This window comes from Rhea pennata, chromosome 3, assembly GCF_028389875.1.
Source record: "Rhea pennata isolate bPtePen1 chromosome 3, bPtePen1.pri, whole genome shotgun sequence".
Classification (NCBI taxonomy): Eukaryota; Metazoa; Chordata; class Aves; order Rheiformes; family Rheidae; genus Rhea; species Rhea pennata.
Window position 1 is genome coordinate 30,198,967 of NC_084665.1, and position 21,481 is coordinate 30,220,447.

Here is a 21,481-nt window from a genome sequence, read left to right on the forward strand (position 1 = left end):
GCAGAGTATGAAATTCATTTAAGTGCAACACCTGAGGTGTTTTAAACTATCAAAGCACCCAAGTCTTCCTTCTCCTTTTAACACCAAGAATATCTATTATTAACAAAATAGTTTACCACTTACTGCAGCACAAACTCTTTATTAACATCTCAAATTTTTTATACTTAGGCTGTTAAAACTTTCCTTTTTTGATTTCTACTGTGTAGACATTTGTCGGGTGTTCTTTTGAAGAACTGGCAACCTTTTTTTATCTTATAGAACATGATACCATCCATCAACTATCAAGTCCAAATATATTATACAAAGCTTCTTGACTCATCAGGTATTGTTATCTCTTCTAGCATACCCAGATTAAGAATAACAAAAAATCTTATCACGACTTGTTCTTTTCTATAGCACTGAAGAAAACACCCACTGTTTAGTAACTACAGCACTAACTGCTCTTTATATATTTCTTTTTGATCTCTATTCCCTGCCAAATGCCTTTTCTTTAAATGGGAGAGGAGGAAGGGAAGAATAAAGGGAACAGGGAAAGGACTGAAAAATCTTACCTTGCTTTTAGCAAGTACACGTGTAGTGTGACAATTCTTAATAATTGGTACCTCTTGCTCAGCTTGTTCAGTGAGATTATTTTCTTTAAATGAATATGCAAAACGCTTGGGGGGGTGTACTGGGGAGGTGAGCTGAAAATAGCAAGTGCTGGTGGTGTGTTCAGGATGAGATTCCAATTCAAATGCACAGGCCCACGTAGGCAGCTGAGAAAACATAGCAATTTAAGTAAGACCCTTGCACTCCTCCTATACTTTGCCTAGTATGCCCTTTACAAGCAAAGATTTTGAGTACCAAGCTAATTATCTTCAGTTTATACCTAGCACAATCCACCTTTCTTTAAAATTCAGTATTAAAACAGTTGAAGTGAAAGACTAGTTAACTTTCTCCTTAAGACTGCTAGATAAGTTCAATAATTAAATAAACTGGAAAATAAATCAGAATTCAAATCCATTTTAAAATGAGCATTGTAATTTTTTAAAAATAAACCATTATTTTAAATAGATTCTGCATTGTTTTTTTCAGATCCTATTTCCCCTCTGATTTCCAGGTTCTACTTCAACACATTATATACAGCCAAGTCCGTATCAGTTGTTACGCTTCTGCTGCAAGTTAGCTCAGTAATGCTAAGCCACTTAAAACCCCTGGCTCTTAACTTTGTTCCTAGTGCCAGCCATTGTGAAGAACAAAACCTTTTCCTGGCACATTCACCCTCAGACACTTACTGCTATTTTATAGAAGATTTTTAACTCTGCTAAGAAGAAAAGAAATCAAGATTCATTCTTTGAGAGCAGCAGGAAGTTAGTCAAACGCTCCGCCAGGCCACAGTTTACTTGGGTTAGGCTGCTAGAGTCTTCTGAAATGGCAGCAAAAGTCAAAGTTCTACAGAGTAACTGCAGACCTTTTCTGAATAAATAAACTAAGACCGTTTTTAAAAATCAAAGGTTTCAGAGACCATAACAGAGCATTGTGTTTAAAAAACTTTATCTGAAGCAGTTTTTTAGAATATACCATTGGTAACTTGTTGCAATAAACTTAAAAGTTATTCATAGTGGCTTGTTGCCTAGAAAAACACTGGCAATAAATAATTTGGCTGAATGGTTTCCAGAAATCATATTTTTTAATTGAGTCACCCTGTCTTTAATCCACAAGTATTTAGCAACAACTACAGAAAGGAGAAAATATTTGCAAAAAAATGTACTGCAATATCAGTTTCCTCATTTATTATGGGATGGTGTCCATATTTATCTCCTGAATGTTCTAATCTCTCCTCTGGGACAGCCAGGCTTATTTCTTTGCTTAGACTGAGGTGTGTAACTAAAAATAAGCCCAGTAACACTAAGGAAAGTGTTTAAGGAATCAAGTACTATAAAATAGTACATTAGAAGCTGGCCATATGGTAAAAATCTTGACCTTAATAAGCTAAATACTGACTCACAGTATAACTGCTTTTAAACTTTACAAGTGCTACAATAAACCACAACGTGGAATCCTGAAGAACATCCTCAGGTAATACAATGAATCGTGATGACAAAATTGTCACTATTGTAGCTTCCATACCACTTCCCCTCTCGGAATTTATCTTTGCTTTCAGGCCTGGATGCAACCCTGTCTAACATGCTCTAGGTGACCCTGCTGAGCAGGGACATTGGACTAGATGATCTCCAGAGGTCCCTTCCAATCTTAATGATTCTATGATTCTATAATGTTATACTGAAAAATTTAATACAGTGCAGGAAAAATATTATGCTGCTTAATACAATTTGAAACATACCTTGATGGACTGAACTGAATGAGAAACAAAAGAAATCACATTTAAATAAAGATGACCAGTATGCTGCAGGAACATAATACAGTGATTACTGAACATCTCCAAGTCTATTAGCTTGGTCTTTTCCTCTAAGGCATAAAATAACTGCCAGTTCTTCATGCCACTGGAAGCTACTGGTGCCTTCATCAACTGCAAAAGCAAAAAGAACAACCTGGCACTACTAAAGATGTAATAAGAGTTAATAAATGAGATGTACAGACGTATAGGTGATCTCAAAGAGCATTGTTACGGTGAAAGTGACCGCACTGGAGAATCCTGATTGTGTATGCAAAAACGAGCAAGTTGGATATACACTGCATTGACATAAGGTGAAGTTTTCATATCTGAAGGTCAGCACTTCCCAGCTGTGCACTACATACAAGACGAGAACCTGCCATCTGAGCAGGCCAGCATTTCTTTTCAGTAAGTGGTGATATATTCTCTGAAATACTATTATTATACTACTATTATGAAGGAAAAGCAGCCAGTGAAAACATTAGAATGTGACTAAAAACACTGGCATGGACAGGAGTAAATTTATGGAAAAAACTGCACAAGTCATTTTAATTTTCATATATTAATCCACTGTTGATTTACATGTAATACGTGCTTTCAGCATGGCCTGTTAAAATGCAGGCTGTTTGGTTATACAGACTGAAATCACCAAGTTATTTTAATACAGGGCAAATGGCAGTTAAAGCATAGTTGTTACCAGATGAGTTAAAGTCAGATCAGCATGCTACAGGTGAAGGACTCCCCATATTACTGTCAGTCTTTGAAGCTGTGCAGTTCTCTGCATGTCTAATTTTCTTAGGTTATTTCAGTAAGCTGCGGAGCACAGAATTAAAAGCCAGCCTCACTATGTCTACATGATCTGTAACATGCACCTGAATGAATACTACTAATCTTGTTAACAATTAAGATTACCTTATATTCTGCAGGCTCTCCATATGTAGTAAGAATATATAGCTCATCCTTTCTATGCTCAATGTGATAAATGACCCCTTTTGTTCGTGCTTGTACAAGAACAGGTGCCTTAAAAGGATGGCTACAGTCAACCAGCCAAACTTCTGAGGTTGTCTTGCTGTTGCTGTTGATAGTAAGAAAGCGCCTGTCCTTTGTGCAATATATGTCCACAAAAAATCTGCAAGCAATTAAAAAAAAAAATCTAAGCTTAAAATTAACATTTGAAAAATACATCACTTAGTTGATTCAGAATCATGTGATTCTAACCCCAAGGTAAGAGATAGCATGCCTATAATTAGATTGGCAAAGTTCCAGACTATGTGGTTCCCAAGCCCACTCCTATTGCATTTTTCCTGGAATTCAGAAAAACATAATTGTGTGTGAAATATGAAATCTGCAAGAACAGTTGTTGCCCAACTGAATTCATGCTTTTGCATCAGTGAGATGGACTGAAATGTCACAGGTGTATACAGGCTGCAAAATTCATGTAAAACCTAGAAATCTTTATCAAGCTAGTAAGCCTTTTTCAAAAAAAAAGTAATAAAGGACAATTAACATTAATAAAGGACATCACATGGGAACAGGAATAATCCAAGAAAAATAGCAGCTACTATAAATCAATAAATAGCCTAAGCATTACTGATCTAACTTTGGCTGAAGCAAGCAAGACAAAAAGACTAACTTTTTAAAAAAGCACAAAAACCTATATGAAATAAGGCTGACAGTGCTGAAGTGATAAAGCTGGAAGCAAAAAAAAGGGAATCAACTGAGCAAACAAAAAGTCATACATGGAGACAAAGTAGCAGAAAGAAAAACACGCTGAAAAAAACCTGAAAATAATACTGCTTAGTTTTGGATATGATTCAATTCAGTGCTGCTTCTAAGATCTAAGGCTGATTGGATCAACAATGGGCACGAGAGGAAAGATTATTTTTTTGATTTTCTTGACAGCCTTGACTGTATCTATTTGAGGTTTTATGTAGATAATGTGTAGATATGTAGAGAAGGAAAAAACAAAAAAATTCTCTCTTCTAAACTAGCTAATACTAGTTTAGCTAGTTTAAGGAAAAGTAACTCTGCTTATACAGCTATATTTTATCTTAAGAGACCACATAGAACCTGGAAGCAAAATACCTGTAAGGGAAGGGTAATAATACTATTCCCATATGCAGAATTAATGAAATAATAGTTACTGTATCCAGGTTAGATGTCTGTATTAAATTTATACAAAGCTTTGCAAAGCATGCAGAGAAAGTAAATCAAAGTCTGGAAAAAGGCTTTTTCCTCCATGATAACAGGACTAGTATGTTCAGTCCAAGGTAAAATTGGAAACACCCCAAAATAGCAGAGCCCAAGAAAATATCTACTAATTTTAAATGGTTCTAAAATCTAGAGTGGCTATCTATCTAGAATGATAGCCAGTGACTGGATGCTAATACCAGACAGGTTCAGGCTGGAAGTCAGATTCACATTTCTAAATAAATGACAGTAATTAGAATGTTTCATTTGGGACACAGCACTTTCTTTGTCATTTTCAATCTCTTGGAGTGGCTATCTAAGAGAAAAACTACCTCTAGCACAAAACTCCAGAAGGTTTCATGAAGAAATTGCATGGCTGACCATTGTAATCTGTGATACGCAGGGCAGAAAACATGACTGCAATAATGATCCTTTTAGGCTTCAAAATATTTGCTTGCTAAACGAAAGTTTAGATAACATTTTCAGTGCTTTTAATTATTTGCAGGTAAAGGAACTTTATTTTTTTATTTATTTTATTTATTTATTTTTTTATTACCGGTCTTCCTATTTTTACTCTCTTGACATCTTTAGGATGACAGGGAAAGCTGAGTTTCTGAAGTCTGCAAGGAATCAGCCTCCTGCCTCTCTTAAATATTTGCGAATTTTGTGAGAGCTGGATACTGCATTTAGTAAAATTCCAACAGTTCAGCTCTGCTAACTTCATTTCTAAAGGAGTCAACTGAAAAGCAGGCTATACTTCTCCCCAAGTAACCAGACCTTGATATCACAATAGTTCTTGAGGTTGTCAATGTATGTTGGGTTTTTTGGTTTTTTGTTTTTTAAGGAAGTCAAGAAATCTTCAGCTTCTAAAAAATACTTGATTGCAAGTAAAATAGTGAGATATAAAACAGAACTGTTCAATGGCAATACAAAAGAAGGTCTTGCTTTCTCCCACTGACAACTGAGTTTAGTTATAAGCTGCGCTAGCAGATGAACCTTTAGAGTAAGTTTCTATTAGATTTACTATAATGACTATGACCTTCAGAATTATGTCAACAGTTTCCCTGTAGGGAAGTGTCAGGTCAGTGTACCTTGCTTTTAAAAATGTATGTATTAAATACAGTTGGAAAAAAGGATCTTATTTACTCCATCTCAATTGTAGATTTTTCTCTGTTATTTTCAGATGGAGTATAATTGAAATCTCTTTACTGAACCCGTAACTTTGGATGAAGAATAATCACAAATATTTACAGTATAGCATATAAATCTAATATCTTCATGCTACAAGGCTGAAAAACTGGTTCTGCACACAATTTAGCTAGAGCCTTCTTGTCTGCCTAAACCACTTCTTAAAGAAAGGTTATTGAGAGGGTATTCAGTCAACAATAGTTCTATCTCTGGGCATGCTATAATGATTTTGCTCATCCATTACCCAGAGCAAGGATTCACCTGAACTTCTCTGGTTTTTAAAAGATGCATCAGACATCAATAGCAGAGAAAACAAAATGAAATCCACAGTCTGGTATACCCTGTATGAAACCATCACACTTTCATTAAAGGACACTCTGACCTGAGACTGACCTTGACATTTATAAATTCAGCTGAACTCATGAGGTAACAGAGAAAAGTTAAATCTTCGTTGATCACAAATCAAGAGAACGGAGCACATTCTCAGACTCCATATGGCAATACTGACAACAGAACACAACTTAAATGACTTATACCATTTGGAATATGATAAAGATTTTTTTTCCCAAGTAAGTTATGTGTTACATATAGAATACTCTACAATATGTGAAGAACTTACTATATTTTAGATAAATATTACCTTGCATCTTGTTCTGTGTAAACTAAGTTGGTATGTTTCTCATTAGTGAAAGTTGTCATGTACACTTCCTGGCATTTAAGATTCTTCTGACTTGTGTAAAACAGAACATCACTTGTAGCCCATTCTGGAAAAAAGACAAATGCGCATCAAATTTGAAACAGTATATTGTATTACTGCGAGAAAAGCTAAAAGAAATTTTTTTTTTTTTGCTGTCTGAAAGCAAGGCAGCCGAATTTATATAGAAAAAAAAAGTTGAGAATGTAAACTGAGTATGATACTAAATTATTTTTGGCCCTTCTGCTCTGGTTAAATTAAGGTTATCACTGGCTTTGTAGTTAATTCAATACTTCTGATTTGCTTTAAAAGAGGGATGGGGGAAAAAAAACATTACTTACATGAATTTGTTTTCTTCAAGATATGCTGCATATGTATCATGACCAAACCTTATACAAGCAGTAGGACCAGAAATCTCTCACTACTCACGTGGAATAGTGAGGACCACTCAGCGAAGTCTTGCATGTACACAGAAAACATTCAGCTTGTGCTTCTTCCTAACAATGTCTGTACTTTGGAAACACTAAGGCTCCTCTTAGAAATCTGAGATAGATAGGTGGTAGCTGCACACACAGGCAATTGCTCTTGAAAACTAGTTACAGCTACGTAACTTTTTCTTCTCCAGTGCTCATCTGTATGTATACTCTCACACTGGGTAACTCTGAAAATGTAGAGTTTCCACAATACACTACCTGCCTGATGGAGGATCCCAGAACCCCTTATTCAATAAATGGTGAAGGACTCCTACCTGCAATGTTGTATCACCCGGGGTAATCTGAAAGTGGTGTAATTCAAGAGGAAAGGATAAAACAAACTTCAGGTGGCAGATGTCACCAATAGAGAATTTCAGCAGAATCCTCACTAATGTCATTTAGCTCCAGTTCTGAATGCTACAAAGTAGCAGCCTCTATTCTACTTTTTACCAGGCTGGCCGCCTAACTGGCAAAGGTTCAGAAGGAAGGATTTTATACTCATGATGTAAAAGGACAAAGCATGATTAATAGCCAAAGCCCAAAAAGCGTGCAATAGAGCATAGCATTGACCTGAACCTCCTCATTCTTTTTGATGAAATGATGGCTATGAAATCTGGTAAAAGATGAAGAAGGAAGCAGAGCCATCAAAAAGCAAACTCCACCAAGATTTAAGGAAGAGAGTCAGTACTACTGAGGGACCCTAAAAGTCCTTTCTGAAAATCTTATTGATCTCCTGAGCTCCAAGACACAAAGGAGTGCCAGTCCTGATTTGTCAGACCACTGAGCTAAACAGTGAGTGTGGAATACCTCTCAGTCTGAATACCTCTCAGCAAGAGAAGAAAATCCAAACGCTCATACTAGCTGGTATTCAACACTGCCAGAACCATAATAACAACATAACTGAACAGAGATTAGGAAAGCATGTAGGGATCTCTTTGCACTGTATCTACTGTGTGTAACTGAAATAGGATGTTTTATCAGTACACGTTGCCTTACACCTAGGGCAGACAGGAAAACATGCATTACAGCAGTGGAGTGACTGACGTCACTGTGTGAGTGAGAGCTCCATGAACAGTTAACTAAATGTTGAAAAAGGCAGGCTGCAGTTGACAAGGAACCGAGGACAGCACCTTTATATCCCAGAGGCTGGGGCAGGCCACAAAGATTTTTGCAGCTCTGAGTCCTACAGATCAAGAATCTTAAAATAAAATAAAATAAATAAATAAATAAATAAATAAAAGAGCCTACATCAGCTGATAATGGTCCAGGGCTGAGCAGAGTAAAAGTTTACATAGTCAGCAACATGATAAAGAGGACATAAGATCTCCAACATTGCGTATGACTGCATGCAAACCATGTAGAGAAGAGATACAGCACGTGCCTCATGAGTACTGCTGAGATAAAAATTCTTCAGCTTTCTCTGCTTGTGTAAGCGTTCCCCAACATTCAAAACATACATATAAATAGGGAAGCCTCACTAACCCAAAGTTTATTAATTGGAACGATCCAGCCAAATTACTGCTGTCTTTGCAGTTCAGAGTGTTACTGGATGCTCTTAGGCATAAATATTAATTTTCAGTACAACACCTGAGTAATTACCACATTGAAGTAATATAAACAATTGCTATTTGAAACGCAGTGTGGCTCCAACATGTACAAGGCAGCTGAGGTTTCACTACAAAGATGAGCCTTTACTAGGGAAATCCAAGTTCTTCTAGGATAACTTTTAAATAACTGCAGATGTAAATTTTTGAGAACTTTCATTTGTCTGTCTGCTACTTCACATCATCCAGTATGAGCATATACTCTTTTTGGTCATAAAATCTGACTCTCTTGCTGTGTATCTCACTTACATCTGTACAAAATGGTTGTGATCAGTACCATTCTGATTTGTCATTTTTTGTACTCTGTTATCAGCCGTAATCTGTCACATCTACAGAGTCAAGTATGGTAGAATATGTCACTGGCTTGTTTTATGGTCTGATTTTCAACAGGCATTATAAACTTTGATTGTGCAAACACTGCATTATTGCTCATTTTCATTTCTGAGAACTAAGTAAAACTTCCTGCTTACAAATTCTTGCCCAGTCAAATTGCTTACTGCAATGTGTATACTTGATGACATCCAACAGTAATAATCTTGTAAGATTATTGTATATACACTGTTGCACTCTCTTTGCTATATTCTTTAATATGCTATAAAACAAAGATTTTCCATTCTTTTTCATTTATCTTTGCATATTTTAATGGCAAAATAAAGCTCTTTGATCTATTCTGGTGCAATAAAGTCCACAAAAATAATGAAAAGAAGTCCTAGCTGATTTCAGTGGACTCTGATTTGTAACTCACATCCTGGAGTCCACTGGAAACTCCTGCCAATGCTCAGTACTTAGCACTTACATACATTTCAGAAGAGCTGAATGCCTGCACCTATCAGTGATTTCAGCTGTAGCTGCAGGGGTTCAATACCTGGAAAATTTCTCAAAAAGATCCTTATATTGCAAAGTTATGTCAGTAAATTTTTACAGAAGCATACTGAATTCAGTAAAAAAGCATAATGTGCATAGGTTTTCAAACACATATAAATGTTTGCCTTTACAATGAAGGAACACTTGTACCATGAAAGGATTTACTTTCATTCCCATCAAATAACTTGTAAAAATCATGCAGTGTGGAAAAGGACATTTGTCTAAAGAAACAATTCAACAGCTATAAGCATTACATCCAGCAACATTACCTCCTTTTTTGTTTAAAACAAGTACAAGCATTTTTTTTTGTTGGCTAAGAAAAATGTTTTATTGAAAGTTGATGTGGTCAACAGGATATTTATAAATAACTTACCAAAACTAAAAATATTTGGAATGACTTTTTCTATGACAGGAAAATCATCAAGTTTCATAATAACACAGGTTGCCTCTTCAGAATTTTCACTTTTTAGGCTGGCAGCTATATACCTCTGATCTGGTGAAATTCTGATCCGTTGAATATGGGCATCAGAAAAGCCAGTATGTTCAGTATTGAATAAAACTTTAACATTTGCTTCATCTACTGCATAAAACAATACAAATAAAAAATGCTGTAATTAAGGAACTAAAAAAAATGAACAGGAATTGTTAAATCAAGTTATTGATTATTAACAAGTCTGCCTGCAATATTCACAAGTATACTGCTGGAATTAATTAGCACCAAATATTTGTTTTATGAAATATTTTCATACTTGCAAAAATATTTTTTGAAAATGAACAAAAAATTACAGATCCAAAAAAAGCTTATTTTTAAAATTATTTCAAAAGTATAGATTTTGGCTTCTGATGAATGTATTAAAATTCAGATACCTGAAATACACTTGTTTTTACTAAATACAATTAGTAACCAATTTTTTTCACCCTCTCAGAAATTTAAACAAAAAAAAAGGAATGTACTTAACCTTTTTAAAAGTTTTAAGCCAGGACTCTGAAAAGAAATGACTTCTCTCTTTCCTCTCCAGAAACTTACCAACATCCCAAACCAGTAAGTTATGATGAAAATCTTAATACAGTATTTATACTATTACAGCAATACAAGATAGCTTAAACATATTATCCTGGTAAACATGAAATACTGTAATTAGAGAATCAAAATGGTAAGTATCTACAGTAGCCTACTGTTATAGGCTCAGTATCCATATATACTATTCCCTAGTTCTTTTCACCTCACTTCTCTGATTCAGGATTCTAAATTTATTTCATGATCATTAGAGAATTTTATCAGAATATTTTATTTGTAATACAGTTACATTATTTTTAGAAACCAAGCAATTAAGCTTTAATGAAAGAAAAGCATCCTAAATAATTGATACATGCAGAATATTTTTCACAATCATACCACGTTAGGAAATACTTTACCATCATCTGCTTTTGAAAGAAATATGCAGCCATTTTCTTCAAAGTACACATTTTCTCCAAATCTAATCTGTTAAATGCAAAACAAATGTGTTTCGAGTCCAGTACATGTGTAAAATAAATCTTGGTTATTTGTTAAATATTGGACTATTTTCCAGAACCTTTTCTTAGGACTATTTTCTGTGTCAAACACAATTGTAATGTAACAAATGAAAGAAAATATATCTGATATTGAAAAGGGGAATGAATGAGTTATGTGCATCAGAGATTCATTAAGCTACCTATTTGTCCTCTAAACTTAATGAGCTACTTAGATCACCTGCATTTTTTCTTGCAACTTAAAAGTTCTTGAGTTCTTTGTCAAAAAGTACGTAGATGATTATTATATAGTTTGACTATGAAGAAATTAAATTCAAATACACTTTTTATAACTGGTATGAGCTGTTCTAAAAACATGTTCTATGCTGTTAAGCATAGTTATAAGAATATTCAAAAATCAAAAGTACCACCATAAAATAAACAGTGAAACAGCATTTTATAGCAGGAATGGCTTCACTGCCTCTTGTTTGTACTAAATCATGGCAAATGTTTATATTATTTGCCACTTACCCTTGGGCTGCTCAAATTGAATGTATACTTGTTGTACAATCCCTCTAATTTTTGCTTGATTCTTTCTGTCATAGATTTGTATCCCGCTGAAATTTCATTCCAGTTTTCTTGCTCTGACCTCAGAAGGTCCTTGTACAAAAGCTCTGATGTTAATGCAGATGTTTTTTTTTTTCCTTTGCGAGAAACTTTTGTCACTTTCTGCTAAATAGGGAAAGACAACAATGACTGTAAACCAGCACTCTATTCAAATATGAATATGGTCATTTGTTAAAGTCAATGAGATAATAACAGTCAATTAATGTCAGTAAGATAATCCTTCCTAAGCTATGGATCCACAAAATAACTTTGCATTATTACAACAGTATGAATCATTAAAAAAAAATTTTGGGATGAAGTGTCCTTTCAGTCCTTTTTGATCTTTCAGGAGGGAATTTTCAAATGTACTTTTGAAGCATTTATTGAAGTTTCTTCTCCAAAATTTAGGTTACTCTTCATTGATTATAGGTATGTTTGTTCTTGTCCTAGAATCAGTTTTCTAGTTAATTTTTACTGAATTGTATTACTTCTCTTTCTTCAGAAGTGTTTTCTCACATTGTTTTCCTATCATTTCCAATCTTTCCCATCATTTTCTTCTGTTGACAGCAATGCCTTCCTCCACTCTAGCTAGCAGTCCTGGCTGGTTGCTCTGGTCTTTGCTCCACCTTCTCAAAACTGTCGGTTTAAATGTTCTTTGGGCCAGGAAGTAAACTGAAGCAGTGAACTGATACAAGTTCTGTAACATTTTTCATCAAGAATAAACTCATGGATCTGGTTTTCTGGCCAGAGCCACGAGCTGACTACTGCTGCCCACCTGCCTGCCAAAGTCATATCTCCTCTTGTTAAAAATGTGTTAAAATTGCTAACACAAAATTGGCTCTTTTAGCTTTCTGTAAAGCCTCGTTATTTGATTAAATAACAAGTTAAACAACATATACTACAGTACTACAGTACAGTACTACAGTACAGTGACACAAAGTAGCACTTTATAACACTTGATATATTATGTAAATGTCTTTAAACTTAAAAAACAGCATACACCTGTATACCATCCTCACTCCGCAGCCAAGAACTGTTGTTTTGCTCCTGTTTTCTCTTCACAAATGCCTGAGATTTAAAATGTTAACAATATGGATAGTTCCTCTGTTCCAAAGCCTGTATGCTCCAATTACCAAACTCTCTGTGAATATTAACTACATCAGTCATGAGAGCATATGAACATTCATTATATAGACAGTTGCTCTAGTCCAGTATATCAAATCAGAAGCAGTTCAAAAAACTAAGAAAACACTTAAAGAAGCTCCAGAACAACTGGGAAATTGCATTGTGAAGGAAAAGAAAACGAAAGTTACTTGTACCACCCTCTCCCATTTATGGGGACAAATGGAAGTGGAAAAATTGCTTTGATCAAGAAAAGGGAACACTATCCCTGAAAACAGAAGCAAGCAAAAACCCCACAGTTGCCACAACTGGATGCCAAGGAAAGAGTAAGAATGGGGTGAGCATAGATGATACTCCCCCAAAAAGTATCCTCCCAGCATTTAACTGATCTTAGTGCAGGAATTTCTTAAGCTGAAAGTGGTTTCTGGATATATAAAAGTGGACATTTAAAAACTTCTTTTTCACGTACACATAGAACCTCCCCTTAGACCTATATAAAATTGTAGGATCCACAACTTTTTTTGGCAGGTTCCACAGATCTATTGCCTTCTTTGCGAAGATTCCTCCTCCTTTTGCTTGAGCAGTTCCCATTATACTTATTTAAAAATACTATATAAAGCTAACGGCAGCATAGACATCTATTAAGGAAGCTACTGTACAACTCAATCACATGGAGGTAAAACCAGTCATCTAGAAGAGTATCTAGGGAGATTTTGAGGATAGTAAAGGAGCTCAGTGACTATCTGCTTGCAAATATTTACTCCAAGGCAAGCAGTCTTCCTCTCAAAGACCACCTGTTTGCCTCCTGGAGCCAGTGCTCATAGACCTGCATTTATAACTGTTAGTGAACTGCCAATTAATAAATAGGACAACAAAATCTTATCCATCAATTCTTCAAATATTCTCCTTGAAACAGTTGTTTACATTTCAGACATAGACTTAGCAACATTAGCTTACATTATTGTAAGAAATAAAAAGGGGTTGCAATACGTATTTTGAAGACAATCTTCAAATCACCTTTGAAGAAATATCAAGTTGAAATCGTTTTAGAACCACTGTACATTCTTCTGGAAATATGTCTAAGATAAACCAAAACAACAATCGTTTTACATTGTGCATATAAATTGATATATTGATGGTTGTCACACCACAATAAGCTTTTACTTTTGGAGTACCATTACAACACTGTACTAGAAGATACAGGGACAGAAGAACTGAAATGATTTCAGGCCATTTTCTGGCCGTGTATCTAGCATGCTACATTACCACTGTTTTACCCAGTATTTACTTACAAAAATAAATCCAAGTAATTTTTAAAAGTAGTTTATCACATGTGAACGCAACTGCGAGACATCAAATGTTCTAATATGCTGCAAACTGTGACTTATTGGTCAGCACAGAAAAAGGCCAAGTTTGTTGAGCACTGAGATGTCTCACAGTGTCTAAATCTGGTATCATCACTTTGGACACTTTGTCTCTATACTGGCTAATGTCTCCTTGCAGTTTTACCCTGACACTTTAACTGAATCCTTCAGGAAGATACTATTAAAAAAAAAAAACTGCTAGAGCAGCAAAATCAACCAAAGTGCACTTTGACATTGAAACAGAGAAGTTGAACAAAGTCATATGTCTTTGATCATAACTGAAATCCTAGTATCCTAGAAATATCCTCGAAATCCTTCCTGCTTCAAACTCTTTAGGAAAAATGTGTTTTCTTGACATATGAAATAATGTGGCTAGCTTCCTTAAAAGATGGGTCCATACAGCTTTTGGCATTAAGTCTACACTTAAACAGCATACCTTGCAGGAAAAGTATCTCCATTGTAGAATGCTTCCAGGTGACACAGTGCTGTTGTACGTATTTCCTGAGCAGTCCAGGATGTGGCATTTTTTTGGTTTTATTTGACTACAAAGATATTTTGTCTGAAGATGGTTATGCTTAGAGTAGTATTTGACACTGAAGCTCAGTGCTTGGAAAAAATTTTGCACTCCAGTACATGACATCCAAATCTTCATTTCTTAACAGTCCACTTGAAATTTCTGAAAATCCCAAACTGCTGGTTATTTACACTATGTGAAATATTCATAAAAAAAATTGAGGTAGACCCTTTTAAAATAGCAACAGTATTTCACCTTTCAAAATAACTTGCTAAGTAAATCAGAAAAGAAAAAAAATAGTAAAACTTGTTTCTTCACGACTCGTATAAACGGTTTAGCTTGCAGTTCAGCCTGCCACCCTTCTCCAAAATGCGCTTCCAGACAGCGGCAAGTTTAGGTCTAGTGAAACTATCAATAAATGGAAAGGAAGATGAAACTATGCATCTGTTTAAATGTTCAGAAACCAAAACCAGGAGGGTTCCGGGGAGATTTTTTTTTAAGTATCATGTCATAAAATCACTTTATGCCAGGAAAGCAGAAGAACAGCGAACAGATAGCCGCCACTCGCAAGAAAATTAAAGACTGCAGCATTTCGGGTGCGTGTGTGTGTGGGGGGAAACACCCCTCGTGTTTCGCAGCCCCGGGGTAGCCCCGGCCCGGCCCGGCCCGGCCCACCCCGGTGAGGCCCGCCCCGGCTCTGTTCCCCCGCCACGCAGAGGTGGAGGCGCCGCCGGCCCTGCCCTCACCGCCGCGGCAAGGCCGTGCCGGCGGCGCGCAGCGCCCGCGGCCCCGCGCAAGCACTCGCCGTCGCAGCCCGGCTTCGACGCGCTCCCCCTCCCGCGGCGGCGGCGCTGCCCTCGGCTAAGATGGCAGGCGAGCGCGCGCCTTCCCGGCTGCCTCGGGTCCTGCCCGTAGCCAACATGGCGCCAAGGCGCTTCACGCAGCGGCGACCAGCGCTGATGTCAGAGGGGGAGCGCGGCGGGGGCGCCCGCCACGCCGGGCCGCTGCTTCCTGGGTCACTCACGTTTCACGCACGCGTCCCGTTTCGCCCCCGGGGCGCTAAGGCGGCAGCAGAGCCGTTTCGAGGCGCGTCCGCAGAGTGCGCAGAGGCGGCGTGCGCCTGCCGCGCACCCCGGCAGCGCTGCCCGCTGGCGCCGCGGGCAGGTGGCGAGCGCGCCCGAACGGGCACGTCTGCTGCCCTTAACAAAAATGGCCTCCCGCGCCCTCTCTCCCGAGCCCTAGCCCGGTGCAGGCAGCTGCCGGAGCTTGTCGGGGGCCGCTCTCCGCCGGCCAGGGCCGCCGCTCCCCGCGCACGGAGCGGGGGTCTCTGCGCGCCCCCGCCGCCGCGTCAGCCTGGGGCGCTGCCTGTCACCGCCGCATGGCCGAGGCTGACGGCTCCCCGCGCCGCGCCGCCGCCGCGGGCAGGTGCGCGGCGAGAGCCCGCTGGCGGCTGCTCGGACAGGTAGGGGGAGCCCGCGGGCGGCGGGGCGGGGCGGGGTGGGGGGCTCTGCCGAGGGGCGCCGTTGTCCCGCCACGGCGTGAGGGGAGGTGGGCGGGGCGGGGCGGCTGGGGGCGCTGCCGGCCGGGGCGGGGCGGGGCGGTGGCTGGGGGCAGCCGGTTCCCGCCCCTCCGCGCGCGCGGTGGGCGCGCTCCCGCCCCCGGCTCGGGCAGGCGGTAACGGCCCTGTGCGGCCGTTACGCTCCTAACGGCTGAGGGTCCGCGCGCTGCGCTGCGCTGCGCTGCGCTGGCGGGGCGGGCAGCGCTGCCGGCGGTGGGAGGCTTCGCGGAAAGCCTGGCCCCGGAGAGCTTTGCAGTCCGCTTTCTAGGAGCGGGAGGGAGGGAATTATCTATATATGTACTTTTATATATGTACATCTCTGTGTGTGTGTATATAGATAGGTAGATAGATAGGTACAATATATACACCAAGTCTTTAAGGTGTGCCTGAAATAGGCCTCCAAAGCAGTCTGCTAAATACTTTCCATGGCAGCAGGGAGGGAGGAGGCAGAATGGTGTGTGACTCATTTAATCCAACAGGCATTACTTGGGGCTTTTTAGGTTGTGTTTCGATGCCGTATACGGATGTTGCTCGAGTTGGGCTCTTTAGCGTCTGCCTAATTAGTGTCTTTGCCTCCCCCCCCACCCCCGCCCGCATAGCACAGGGAAGTGGAGGGTGATCCACAACCAGAAACTCCCCTTGCAGCAAAGACAGTCTTTCATCGTTATTACATTATATCGTTGTAACGCTGCCCTTTTCTTGATGTGTTTTGTGGTTGTTAAGTTCCACTCCTGTTCAGTTGGACAAACTTGTGTTTTATTATATGCTAAAGCAGGTAGGAAAATCAGCTTTGTAGGTTTCTGTTCTAGTAAACTATGCAGGCTCTACTCCACAACAATACTATCTTTTATTTGCCTTGGTGTATCCCTGTCTCTTAAAATCATAAGGAACTGTCCAGAGCAATGGAATAGGTGGGAGGGGTGTGTTTGTAGGTATCTGGGGAGAAGACTCCTGTTTCTTCAAACTGCATCTGTGACTTTTTCCTCTGCAGATTCCCTATTTTTTGTATTCTTCAATTTTTCTGTCAATTGTGTATGGTACAGTGAACAAGGATCGATGTAATCTTAGTGGTACATCTAAAGTAAAAATCAGTTTTGCACTCTTTACTACAGTGATGCTCAGATATATCTATGGATTGGAAGAAGGCATCAACCTTCCTTTATATCCTCCTATAAAGGAGCACTGTTGAAGCATTTCTAACAGGGCTTTTAAAAATGCTTTTCATACTGCTTATAATAACCCCTTACTTGAAGTCAGTTCTCTGCTGTGTTTATATATTGAATTTGCTTTTATTCAATGCATACACAAATTGATTCGCTATGGTAAGGAAGCTTGAGTGCGTGCTAGCTGATTTAATTAAGAAAAAAGCCCTTTTATCAGGTATCCTATGAAGCTGGCATAAAGAACTGGAGTTTTGCATATGTATTTTTTTTATCAGTAAAATGTTTTATGTATATATTGAGTTTGAAGTTTGGCAATATTTTAAAATTTGGCTTGTCAGAATCACAGAAAATATTCTTTGCTAGCAAAATGCTACAGTAAGTTACATATGTAGTATGCATTGTAAATGACTGAAGTAAATTGTGTAAGGTTGTGTTTGAACTCCTTCAGACTGTACAGCTGATGGCATGATCCATAGTATTTAATGGGGAATTTGGAGAAATAGGCATATGCCAAGTTTGATAACGTGCCTCTTGTGTGGGAGGAAAGAAGAGATTTGGATCCCACCATTCATGCTCCCTGTAGAAAGTTTAATAAAAACTTTCCTGAAATCTGTAGGCTTAGTATATTGTGCTGTTACCTTCTTCTTGCTCTTCTTCTCACAGTCTTTCCCTTAGAAATTTTATATGATCACCTACTAATTTACTTTTATTCCCAGAACTGCGAAATAAGATACCAAATGAGGATAGGGCATTAGCTTTATTTTGGCTGAACTTCATAAAGTTTTTCTTCTCTTCCTGCTTCTATCTCTGTAAAAGGCGCATGTGCTGCAAGTCTTTTTCCATGTCTTTGTTAATCTGAGTTTGTAAATAGTTTGAAGGTGAATAAAACAATTTGGTAAATAAACTATTAAAAAATACAGTCCTATTGATGGTATGGTTAATGATTATGCTATAGTTAATTATGAAGAATTTTTCCTGCAAATGCAAAATACTGCATTCTAGTCAGTGCCATTTAATTGAATGGGGTTGTATAGAACATCAGTTATAAATGCTTTTGGTTTTTAGTGCAAGTGAGCCAATGAGATGGAGGAAAGACAGTGAATTTCAAGTGACTGCCGTTCTCCTGAAGTATTTTTCGAAAGCAGATCAAATATCTCTAGATTTTATCGGGAGTCCAAAATATGGTCCTGATGTAGTGAACAAATATCCAAAGCCCTGTGATGTTGATCTGTGGTAATACTTCGCTAGAATCTTTCTAGAGTAGTTGATGTTTTCAAGCATTTGTTTTAATGCTGTGTGTTTTAATGATGAGAGGTTTTTTTCATGCTCTAATTATGACATGCTGAGTATACTTGAAATTTTAAATGGAAATGCCTCATTAGAGAAGCTTTTCATCCAATAGTAAGTGATAATTTACTAGTTTCTGAACATTTATTTGAAAATTTTTGCAGTAACCAATACTGGAAAAATCTCTAATATTTCTGGACTGGGGAGGGAGATCCAGACTAAACAAAGTCCACTTTTTTTTCTTTTACAGGCACTTGAATACCTCCTGGCAGTTACTCACATAGACACTAGAAAGATCTTATCAAATGTTTCTTTCCTACCTGTATCACTGTCTCATTTGCATTCAGAGTTTTAAAATATTATACTTTACACATCCCTCAAGAAGGATGAATTTTACTTCACAGATGACAGTTTTACATCACAGATCTTGCGGTGAATGATCTAATTTAACAAATGCAGCATTGTTGGTATAACCAACCTGCTGCTCACGACTCAATGAAATACTACATAAGAGAGCAAATTTGCTTTTCTGTTGACCTCAAACCAAGAGGTAGCTGTCACACGATTATTCTCATGAATTTTACAAAATGTACCCTGTCCCATCCTGACTCTCTTGAGCTCTAAGAGCTTGAGTTCACCTTAGGCTAAAAGCCCAGTCTTGTATCCAGCCAACTACTTTGTTTTCACTGGCATCTCATGAGCCTGGGGAGCTGTGGTCTCAAACTTGTTCAAAGAGCCTGCTACCTGATAGCTGTTGCTTTTCTTGTTCCTGTTTTTGAAGTACTGTACATTCATCTGTGGAGCGACTCATACAGTGCAATGGGCAGTGGTGGATCTTGAGGCAAATTGGCAGGATTATTGGTTTGGATTACTTTAGAGTCAGAAGGCATAGTGCCTAAGCATGGGTCAACCCTCATTTTAATTTCAAGATTTATAAAGCAAAGTACAAAACAAAATAGGAATGATTGTTCCTGTGTTTGCGTTACATATATCTGGCCTGCTTGGGTTGTCCTGAAGCTGTGGGGAAGTTGGTGTAGATACAGCCGATGGCTCCAGGCTCAGCATTGAGCTGGAGAACGTACTCTCGGCTGGATCTGAGCTGATGCAAAGAACCTCTGCACTGTAGTCTCTGCATCTCTGTGCTTGAGGAGAGTGGTTGATACCGACGTGCATGATGTAGATCAGCACGAAATAAATTGTGGCCTGCACGACATGTTAGCTCGCTCTCTAGATCACATTGGATAGTGAGCATGGCATTTTGCTAATCTTGCTAAAACCGTGCCTGCAAGTTTTATTTGAAACCTGGAAAAAAACAACTATATTTAACGAATGGCTGTATTTTTGCCTCTATTCTAGAGGCAGAAAGTTGTGGGATAGGTAAAATGATATGCCAGTGGTAATAGCTTAATTTTTCAAAGTTTAAGCTTTCAGACCTGTTTTTGTTAGTTAAAAGGCAGTTCTCTTCTGGACATCATCTTTCCTCTTCTGGACATCATCCTTTCCATATTTTCTTTTATTTGCTAATTGAGTAGATGGAATGGATGGGGTTTTTCTTTGTTTTTGTTTTCTTCCCCCTAAATTGTATACATATATATATGTGTGTGTGTTCCTCTGATCCGGATTAATTTAGAGTTTGCTTTATCATTCTGATAAACAGAGAATAATCTGTTTTAGAATTTTACATTGCTAGGTGAAGTTAGAGATGAAAGAGCATACATGTGAGAAAGGGGAAGCTGGGAGGGTAAAAGTGAGACTTTAGAGCTTGCATTAGAATTTTCTTCCTCCTCTCCCCCTGTTTTTGAAGGCACAGGGTTGTCGGGAGACAATCTTTTGTTACAGAACCTATAGCTATTTTGTATGTATGATCTGTGCACAAGTTCAAAACTTCTGTACTCCTACAACGATCTTGTGCAGAAGGCAGGACCTTTTAATAAGCACAGAAGATACCGAGCAAAGTGAAACAAGACTTCTGGGATTTTTGGAGAGAAAAATATTCAGAGAAACTTTGAACTAAGTTAATGAGAGAGGAGAAAGAGGTGCAGTCCCTGCTATAGACCAGTGGTGTGTAGTGATTACTTCCCCACCACAGTTCTCTGCCATCACCACAAATCAGAGTTTTGTCTATACTGCTGAGAATCCTTAACCTTGCTTTGGTATTACGTACTAGTTGTGTAGGTTCCTTGGGCATGTTCATTTAGAATGGCAGCATGCAGGAAGTTGGGAAGTCTCAAGTTCGTTGGAAGGGCATCATGAAAATAGAGAAGACTATCTTTCAACCTTTTAAAAACATTATTACAATTTTAGATAGTTTTGTCACCTTCTGGTGCATTCAACCATACTTCCCAGAAGAGGACTATCAACTCATTTGTACAGGGAAATCCAATAACCAACCCGTTCAAGCTGTATCATTTTACAGAATACAGTGAGCATCTCCATGCCAGAAAAAAACTGATATCTGTTTATCAGCTTGTGCTATGTTTTGATGTCTCTAGGAGCTGGCTTAAGAAAGAAAACTTTCATCTGTGTGTAAAGAGTGAAATATAAATAATGCAACATATTCTTCCTCTGTGCTCTGTCTTCTCAGTTATAGTTAAGTTTTTAAAAGACTTGACTTGCTTTCGTAATTTTTAGATCTTAAACCTCCTGATTTTAGTTTGACACTGATGGAGAAATGTTCTTTTGAGAACTCAAATGCTCGGATTTTCTGCTAATCCAGAAAATGTATTTTACAGAATGACTAGAAAATGTAGAGCAAAGAACTGAAAACAGTGCTGTCATTGCTGGATTCTTTTCCTCTTAGTAATGCCTCACCTCTGTTCTATTTTTTTTTAAAATCTGAAATTTATGACTTTTTTTCATTGTCAAGATAGTCTGTTTTGTTTCTAGGCACATCACTATGGCATGAAGGTGTTAATTCTGCTAATGTTTTAATTCTTTTCTCCTAATTCCTTCCTGTTTATGTTTTTCCCATATTTTACAAAAGTAGAAG

General features: G+C 38.3%; 2 protein-coding genes across 8 annotated transcripts in view; one reads left to right on the top strand and one right to left on the bottom strand.

The window, feature by feature from the left end:
* Nucleotides 1-15,309, bottom strand: part of PREPL (prolyl endopeptidase like) — a 31,684-nt gene extending 16,375 nt beyond the window's left edge. For 3 of the 6 annotated variants that reach the window (XR_009957867.1, XR_009957868.1, XR_009957869.1), the window contains exons 1-8: nt 14,407-15,129; nt 11,410-11,610; nt 10,804-10,870; nt 9,761-9,967; nt 6,393-6,516; nt 3,287-3,503; nt 2,324-2,509; nt 552-755 (exon numbers count right to left, since the gene is read on the bottom strand). Coding sequence is in view for 3 of the 6 variants with exons in the window: in XM_062571917.1 (XP_062427901.1) it covers nt 552-755; nt 2,324-2,509; nt 3,287-3,503; nt 6,393-6,516; nt 9,761-9,967; nt 10,804-10,870; nt 11,410-11,610; nt 14,407-14,622 (1,422 nt within the window). In the remaining 3 variants the exon portion in view is untranslated. Of the gene's footprint in view, nt 1-551; nt 756-2,323; nt 2,510-3,286; nt 3,504-6,392; nt 6,517-9,760; nt 9,968-10,803; nt 10,871-11,409; nt 11,611-14,406; nt 15,130-15,230 lie in introns of those variants that run through there. The other 3 variants (XM_062571917.1, XM_062571916.1, XM_062571918.1) reach the window with 3 other exon arrangements.
* A 204-nt stretch (nt 15,310-15,513) lies between these two features.
* Nucleotides 15,514-21,481, top strand: part of CAMKMT (calmodulin-lysine N-methyltransferase) — a 220,861-nt gene continuing 214,893 nt past the window's right edge. Inside the window, exon 1 of one of the 2 annotated variants that reach the window (XR_009957870.1) lies at nt 15,514-15,946. Coding sequence is in view for 1 of the 2 variants with exons in the window: in XM_062571920.1 (XP_062427904.1) it covers nt 15,863-15,946 (84 nt within the window). In the remaining variant the exon portion in view is untranslated. The remainder of the gene's footprint in view (nt 15,947-21,481) is intronic. The other variant, XM_062571920.1, reaches the window with a different exon arrangement.